Source organism: Myxocyprinus asiaticus, chromosome 2 (assembly GCF_019703515.2).
Source record: "Myxocyprinus asiaticus isolate MX2 ecotype Aquarium Trade chromosome 2, UBuf_Myxa_2, whole genome shotgun sequence".
Classification (NCBI taxonomy): Eukaryota; Metazoa; Chordata; class Actinopteri; order Cypriniformes; family Catostomidae; genus Myxocyprinus; species Myxocyprinus asiaticus.
Genome location: NC_059345.1, coordinates 3,278,582 through 3,287,111, shown reverse-complemented (window position 1 = coordinate 3,287,111; position 8,530 = coordinate 3,278,582). Strand labels below are relative to the sequence as shown.

At 34.1% G+C, this 8,530-nt stretch overlaps 1 protein-coding gene across 1 annotated transcript in view; it reads left to right on the top strand.

Moving 5' to 3' along the window:
* The first annotated feature begins 712 nt into the window (after positions 1 to 712).
* muc5f (mucin 5f) overlaps positions 713 to 8,530 on the top strand; it is a 63,495-nt gene continuing 55,677 nt past the window's right edge. Inside the window, exons 1-10 of the mRNA XM_051648344.1 lie at positions 713 to 784; positions 1,138 to 1,207; positions 1,295 to 1,432; positions 1,718 to 1,882; positions 1,993 to 2,087; positions 3,455 to 3,581; positions 3,832 to 4,087; positions 4,244 to 4,296; positions 5,526 to 5,626; positions 5,733 to 5,884. Of these exons, the coding sequence (XP_051504304.1) occupies positions 713 to 784; positions 1,138 to 1,207; positions 1,295 to 1,432; positions 1,718 to 1,882; positions 1,993 to 2,087; positions 3,455 to 3,581; positions 3,832 to 4,087; positions 4,244 to 4,296; positions 5,526 to 5,626; positions 5,733 to 5,884 (1,229 nt within the window). The remainder of the gene's footprint in view (positions 785 to 1,137; positions 1,208 to 1,294; positions 1,433 to 1,717; positions 1,883 to 1,992; positions 2,088 to 3,454; positions 3,582 to 3,831; positions 4,088 to 4,243; positions 4,297 to 5,525; positions 5,627 to 5,732; positions 5,885 to 8,530) is intronic.

The following is an 8,530-nucleotide window of genomic DNA, read 5'->3' as shown; positions in this document are numbered from 1 at the left end:
AAAAAAAAAAAAAGCAAAAAAAAAAAAAAAAGAAAATGTGTTGAAAAATATTATGGTGAATGTATTGAATCTGCAGTATTCATTTAAGTCCAACAAAATGCTGCATTTCATTAGTTTTGGGTAAATATTTGTTAAGGTAGCAGCAAATATAGATAACTAGTGTTAATTAGTAAGTAAGTAATCAACCTTGAGAATACTTTATTATTTATTTATTTTGCTTCAGTGCAGCTGATATTAATATGGATGTAAGTATAGTAATATATTGTCAGTTTTGTATATATTGGTGTACGTTATTACTTGAAAGGCGTTTTCTATATTTCAATAATCAGAATTGCTTGACCGTCATTTTTAAAGAAATTATTCTAATGAGACTTAAGTGTAGGTCTTCATAGCTTCAAACATGAGTTTACGTTTATCTGTAATTCTTGATATTGGGTCATGGTGGATGTTTCTGCTAATATCCACTAGGAGAAATGAAAATGGAAACAAATGAGACAGTTGTTTACTTACTGAAATGTTTCAGTTCATATCTCTGACTTTGCATACTTAGCACAGGTTGAGACATGATTTCATCTGAAACTTCAGCATACACCTTAAGATCAAAATTAGATTAAGAGAAATGTACACTCTCTGTTTTGTGTTGTTAATGGTATTACATGGCTGTATATTTCAGCAGACCAGTGGCAATGAGTTTATAGTTTTGGGGGATCTGATGAAATGTGGTCTCACTGACACTGAAACATGTCTGAAGGCAGTGACCCTTTTTCTGTCAGAGGGGAACACAGTAAGTAATTGCACATTTAAAATGAATTTAAATTCAATGTATGGGCTTAGAAAATAATTCCTTTGTTTTTAATAGGTCTGTCAATTGATTATTATTTTTTTTTATTGTTTTAACCTTTTTATGATAAACTGAGTATTAATAAAATCAGTATTTGACATTATTGTGGCAGACTTGTAAATCATTGAATAGAGATGATAATCAGTGACTTTAAAAGCCAATATATTGTTTTAGTTCCATATCATTGAACCTAAGCCTATCGCTGACCTACCCATCCATTTCATTTTTCAAAGCAATTCTCAGAGAATCTTTTTGCATTTGAATCTTCCCTTCTAAATGTTTGTTTTGAATCGTAGGTGTTCAGCATTCAGTCTGATGGAAAGGTCTTCGTTAATAGAATCTATTCACAGCTACCACTTTCAACTGGTAAGTTACTGGACTATACAGAACTACTATGAAACCACCAAACAGACAAAAGTCATGTCAACTATAAGTACATTTGTTCTTTTGCAGCGGGCGTGATGATTTTCAAACCCACCACATTTTTCATCATCGTCCAGACGTCTTTTGGCCTTGAACTGGAGATCCAACTCATACCAGTAATGCAGGTTTACATTAAAGTTGATGTGAGTCACAAGCAGAAAACCAATGGTGAGAAAAATTCTTACGATATATTAAATGTATGTTCTAAACATACTGCTTATTTAGCTGAGTTTTGAATGGCTTTTTGTCCATGTCTGTTGTTTTTGAGGTCATCTATATGCTTGTATGCCCCTAAAAGTTGGCATTTTTTATTTGCATTTCTAATTCTAACTGGGCAGACTTTGGCCTACATGTAATGAACATTATTTCTCATATAAAACCATTCACCTTTCCTTTTATTTTCCATCTGATGTACAGTTTAAAAACAAATAACTGATTACTCTCTTGCACCAGGTTTGTGTGGGAACTTTAACAGTATTCAAGTGGATGACTTCATAACTGTTAGTGGCTCTCTAGAGGGCACAGCGGTGGGCTTTGCCAACGGCTGGAAAACGAGAGCAAACTGCCCTGATGTTAAGAGCAGCTTTGTGGATCCTTGCAGTCTCAGTTTGGATAATGGTACATCTTGTTTCACTATCTTGCAGATTTTAGCATTGGTAATAGATGGTAACGTAACAATGATGTCTTGTTGTCATAAAATGACTCTTAATGTCTTTCTCTGTTCTCAGAGAGATTCGCTCAGAAATGGTGTTCTCAGCTGACAGACCCTAAAGGGGTTTTTGCTCCCTGCCACAAAGAAATCAGCCCTGATGTCTATCAAAAGGCGAGTTGAACCCTCAGACACATAAGCATGGATATTGATTATGTATTTTCATTTTTTGCCACCTTGAAATTGATTAGGAAGCCACTGGTTATAAAAATCATGATTTTTACACGTTTTGTTTTTGGGTTATTACAGTTTTAAAAAATTTACTAGTTTTTATTTCGTTCTGGTCTTATTTCAGTTTTTAGTTAGTTTTATTGGTGCACTAATAGTTATTATTTTGTTTGTATTTTTAAAAAAATGTCTATTTAAATTTTGTATTTAGATGTAGTGTAGTTTTAGGTTTCATCCATTATAACTTCACAAAATGCCATTTGTAACACTTTACAATAAGGTTGTATTTGTTTAACTACATTAGTTATGTTAGTTAACAATGTTAAAAGAATAGTTCACCCAAAAATTATAATTCTCTCATCATCTCCTTACCCTTATGTCATCTCAAATGTGTATTACTTTTTCATACGTAGAACACAAACGAAGATATTTTAATGGAGATATGATGTCTGTTTGTCCATCCAATGCAAGTGAATGGTGACCAAACTATCAAGTTCCAAAAAGGAGATAAAGTCAGGATAAAAGTAATCCATAAGACTCCAGTGGTTTAATCCATGTCTTCTGAAGCAATCCAATCAGTTTTTGGTGAGAACAGACCAAAATAAAACTGCCATCTAATGCTCTGCACATGCGTTAAGAACTAGGAAGTGTAATCAAGCTTGAAATCATGATCGTGCCTAGAGACTGCAATGTCAAGATGTACAGTGAAAAAGCAGTTTTATTTTGGTCTGTTCTCACCAAAAACTGATTGGATTGCTTCAGAAGACATGGATTAAACCACTGGAGTCTTATGGATTACTTTTATCCTGACTTTATCTCCTTTTTGGATCTTGGTAGTTTGGTCACCATTCACTTGCATGGTATGGACAAACAGACATCATATCTCCATTAAAATATCTTCGTTTGAGTTCCGTGGAAGAAAAAAATTCATATGAGTTTAATCTTGGTTAATGTAAATTCCAACATATACTTGTACATTTTTAACATTAAAAGTTATGCTACAATATAGAATTGTTTTACATTAGTTAATGCATTATAAACTAACATGAACTACAATGAACAATTTTTATTTTTATAAATGAACATAATACATTATCCACGACAGGTTTACTGAACGTATGTTCTTGCCAAAATTGTTATGATACATTTCAGAATGTGAGCTGCACTGATACACACATATTTAGAAAACAAGATGTCTACAGACAAATCTATGCATAAACAGTAGTTTATATATAGTTTCTAGACGTATATGATAGTTTATAGTCGTAGTTTCTTTCCAATGTGTCCAACACATTGTGGTTTTTATCCAACAGACCTGCATGTATGATGCCTGTAATTGTGAGAAAAGTGAGGACTGCATGTGTGCTGCATTGTCTTCATACGTACATCATTGTGCAGCAAAAGGGATACTTCTCTATAACTGGAGAAATGTCGCATGCGGTAAGTGATTAAATAGAAACTCGTGCAGTTTGGATTATTGCTTGAAAGCCTCAAAACCTGTGTAAATTATAGAATTTGAAATAAAAGTTTTGTAGCTTTTTGTTCATTCCTGTTACAAGGGACAAGCCCATTATGTTACAGTATGTCCCGCCCTAACTTACTGTTTCAATAGGAAATACGTCATCTCAAGGAAACTGTAATCATCAAACCATTTCGTGGTGTCTTTAAAATAATTCATTGTTGTTCACAGGGAAATTTTCCGGTAGCTGCCCCAGCACAATGGTTTATTCTTACAGGGTTCAAAACAACAGTCGTTCTTGCCGTTGCCACAGCGACCCGGACTTCACTTGTGGTGTCAGATTTGAGCCTGTAGATGGGTGTGTTTGTGCAGAGGGAATGTACCTCGATGAAGAAGGACAATGTGTTCCACCAGATAATTGTCCATGCTACGTCAAAGGAACAGTTATTTCACCAGGGGAAGTTATCAATAAGGATGGTACTATGTGGTATGGATCCCTATGTTAATATCCATATCATTAAATGTGTATGGAATGCTCTAAATTGTTTTTTTACTTAAAATCATTAATACAAAAGGTCACAAACCAGAGTAATCAGCACAAATGACAGACGTTTTCAAAATGTATTATTGACTTCTATTTCAGCACTTGCAAGGGTGGGAAACTCAGTTGCACTGGACAGAGAATTGGTCGACCATGTGAGTAATCCCGTAACTGAGTGTACCTAATAGTGAAGTGTTTCATTCTTCAGTCAAACAGATTGTCCTGCTCCAAAATCATAGATTTATTGAGCTAATGTGCCCAGTTGGACCGCTCAGACAAACCAATTGCAATTCCATTTGGTGCTGCTAGTGGTTCAGAAATGATGAAATTACTTTAAAAGTAATCCACTACAAATTACTAATTACTTATATAAAATTGTAATTAGATTACTTTACTGATTACTTAATCGAAAAAGTAACCACACTACTAAATACTTAACTTTTGCAACAGTTTTCACAGAAAAGTTAGTTTTTTGCTCAAAGAATTCAAAATTATGTCTACATTTCCTCATTCATTTTTGCACGCAAGTCAAAATCAGCACCACTGGTTTCTTCCTTGCAATGTCTTAAGAAGAGGCATATGCTCAGCTGTAACAGAAACACAACGATAAGTACATATAAACCTAATTCATGTATTAAATTCTACATAAATAGTGCATTAAAACTGTAATCTGATTACTAGAATTGACTTTTAGACTAAAGCGATTAGCTACTGTACATTACGTGGTGGTGGCGTAGTGGGCTAAAGCACATAACTGGTAATCAGAAGGTTGCCGGTTCAACACACACGGCCACCACCATTGTGTGCTTGAGCAAGGCACTTAACTCCAGGTTGCTCCAGGGAGATTGTCCTTGAAATAAATGCACTGTAAGTCACTTTGGATAAAAGCATCTGCCAAATTAATAAATGTAAATGTGCATGTAGGTCAGCTTGAAAGGTCATGGGTTCCCTCACAAATTTCTAATGGATTATTGAAAATAGCACCTTTTTCAACTTTTGAGTACATTAATGTCTGAAGTTAATATTACTTAATTAGACTTTCACATTTTGTTCTACAACATAAATGATACACAGTCTTACCCTAAATGTGAATTTTGAAGCTTTTGTGTGCTTTTAAAATGTAGTTTGCTAAAAAAGTTGGTCATATCCTTGTGGGAGCTGTAGTCCTTATTTAGCAGCTTTTTCAGCAGTTTTTTTTTTTTTTTTTTTAAATAACAGTTTTAATATATATATATATATATATATATATATATATATATATATATATATATATATATATATATATATATATATATATATATATATATATATATTTTACTTTTAATGTACTTACACTTACATCATAGAATGATATTGCTAATAAATGTCTTGTCTTTGCCATCAGCATGCCCCAAACACATGGTGTTCTTTAACTGCACTAATGCTGCCCCTGGATCTACAGGATCTGAGTGCCAAAAAAGCTGCAACACACTAGATATGGCATGTGTAAGTGATCGAAATTGCCATATTTTGCAAACATACATCTCCCACAATCTTAAGGAAGGTAAAAGGTGTTGTGTGAAGTATATTGTATTGTATCTTTCTATAACAGATTAGCACAGAGTGCATCTCTGGTTGTATGTGCCCTTCTGGACTGGTATCAGATGGCAGAGGTCACTGCATTGAAGAAGACCTTTGTCCATGTATTCACAATGGCATTGCACACCAACCAGGAGACACAATCAAAGTGGACTGCAACACCTGGTAAAACATAGTTTTGTTTTACTATTTTATATGCCTTTGTAAAAGGCCTAGCATCATGCCTGTTGTCATGTGTGCATGGTTCGGCACAATTTAGAATCTAAGAATTGTCTCCCTTTAAATTAACAAATTGGAATTTGAATTTAATTGGCAATGCCTTAGAATATGTTGAATTTGAAGTTAAATTGAAAGACTGGAAGAGGAATTTAATTAATTTGAATTTAAAGAAATTCAACGCAGTAGTCAAACAGATGTTTTGTGGTGAAACATACAGTGGCAAGAAAAAGTATTACAACACATTGGAATTACCTGCATTTATGTATAAGTGATATATGTCTTAAAATCTGTTTCGATCTTCAACTAAGTTACAATAATGAACACAATTTGTTTTAACTAATAACACACAAATTACTGTATTGTTCTTGTACAAAAAAAAAAAAAAAAAGCTAATTTGAGTCAGGAGTTGGCAACCCTGGCATTGAATTAATGTAACGAGATTGGAGGTGTGGATTAGATCTACTTTGACTTATAAAAAACACTGAAATATTTTGAGTTTGCTATTCACAAGAAGCATCTGCTGATGTGGACCATGCCTACAAAAAAGAGATCTCAGAAGACCTACGATCAAGAATTGTTGCTTTGCATAAAGCTGGAAATGGTAACAAAGTTATCTCGAAGAGCTGAGATATTCGTCTGTCCACAGTTAGACACACTGTCTATAAATGGAGATGATTTAGTACTGTGACTACTCTCTGTAGAAGTGGCCGTCCAGCCAAGGTGACTCAAAGGGCACACTGCAGAATACTCAATAAGGTAAAAAATAACCCTAGAGTGACAGCTAAAAACTTGAAGGAATCACTGGAACTGGTTAACATCTCTGTTCATGAGTCTACTATATGGAAAACATTAAACAGGCATGGTGTCCATGGCAGGAAACTACGAAGGAAGCCGCTGCTTTCCAACAAAAACATTGCTGCACGCCTGAAGTTCACCAAATACCACCTTGATACTCCACAATGCTACTGGGAAAATGTTTTGTGGACTGAGTTTCAACTAAGTTTGAATCATTTTGGAAGAAAACACAAAACTACATATGGCTTAAAAAGGACACCACATACCAACATGAAAACATCATCCCAATGCTGAAGTACGATGGAGGGAGCATCATGATTTGGGGCTGCTCTGCTGCTTCGGGGCCTGGACCGCTTACCAGCATCGAGGGGAAAATGAATTCCCAGATTTATCAAGATATCCTACAGGATAATGTAGCTGAAGCTCAGTAGAAGTTGGGCGAGGCAGCAGCACAATGATCCTAAACATCGAAGTAAATCCACTACAGAATGGCTTCAAAAAAAGAAATTGCACCTTTTGCAGTGGCCCAGTCAGATCCCAGACCTAACCCAATAGAGGTAAACTTAGTAGTGGAATGACCTCAAGAGAGTCGTTCACACCAGACAGCATAAGAATATGGCTGATCTGAAGCAGTTCTGTAAGGAAGAATGGTCCAGAATTCCTTCTGAACATTGTGCAGGTCTAATCCGCAGCTACCAGAAACACTTGGTTGAGATTATTGTTGTCAAAGGCGGATCGACCAGTTATTAAATCCTAGGGTTCACTTACTTTTTCCACAGCACTGTGAATGTTTAATGGGATGTGTTCAATAAAGACAAGAAAGATTTTAAATCTTTCATGTAAAATCTTTGATGAAGATGAGATCACATTTTATGATCAATCAATGCAGAAAACCAGCTAATTCCAAAGGGTTCACACACTTTTTCTTGCCACTGTACATAGTAACATCATTAATTTTCAATAATTATGCCTATTAATTCCCTGATATGTCAAAAAAAAAAAAAAAAAACATTCTGATTAGACCTATTTCTCTAAACTTAGTTCAATGCTGTCAAAACAATAAAAAATATTTTTGTCATAAAGCACCACAAAATGTTCAGATGATTATATGCATAAATATTGACATCAAAATTTGAACCTTTTAATTATATAATATATTGAGTAAATTCAAGCATTCTGGGAAATGATGTGTTCTTCCACCATGGTTCATTAGCTGGAAACTAAATGTATCAAATATAATGGAATTAAACTACAAATTTCTATTGGTAGCATTTTAATAATCAATTATTAATATAATATAATATCTAATGTTTCTGGAAATACCCCATAGGTTTTTATGTATGATAAAATGTGGGTGATACTGAAAAACTGTATGTATTATTTACAATTACACTTAAAGCGGTTATATACATTTCTTAGAATGTCATTCCATTTGAAATAAACTTCTTTAAATTCAAATTCAGAAATTGAATTGGAATTTAAAAGGCATTCTCAATCCTTTTTATTGAACCCTTGCAAATATATGAAAACCGTTTAATTTTAGTTCATGTGTTTAGAGAAAAAAAAAAAAAAATCAACGATTTGATGATAAAATGATATGAAACCATATTCAAATATTCCCTGAAAGTTGTGCAGACCTGATTGGATGGTCAATAAATGTTAAGGGGGTCTCTGACATATATAGTTCTCATCAAGCCAAACAACTTTCATACTCACAGTCATTAGCTCCGCCCAACAGGAAGTTGGCCATTTTGGTTTATCTGAAAATTGCAGGCTCTGAACTTTTAAATATTCCTC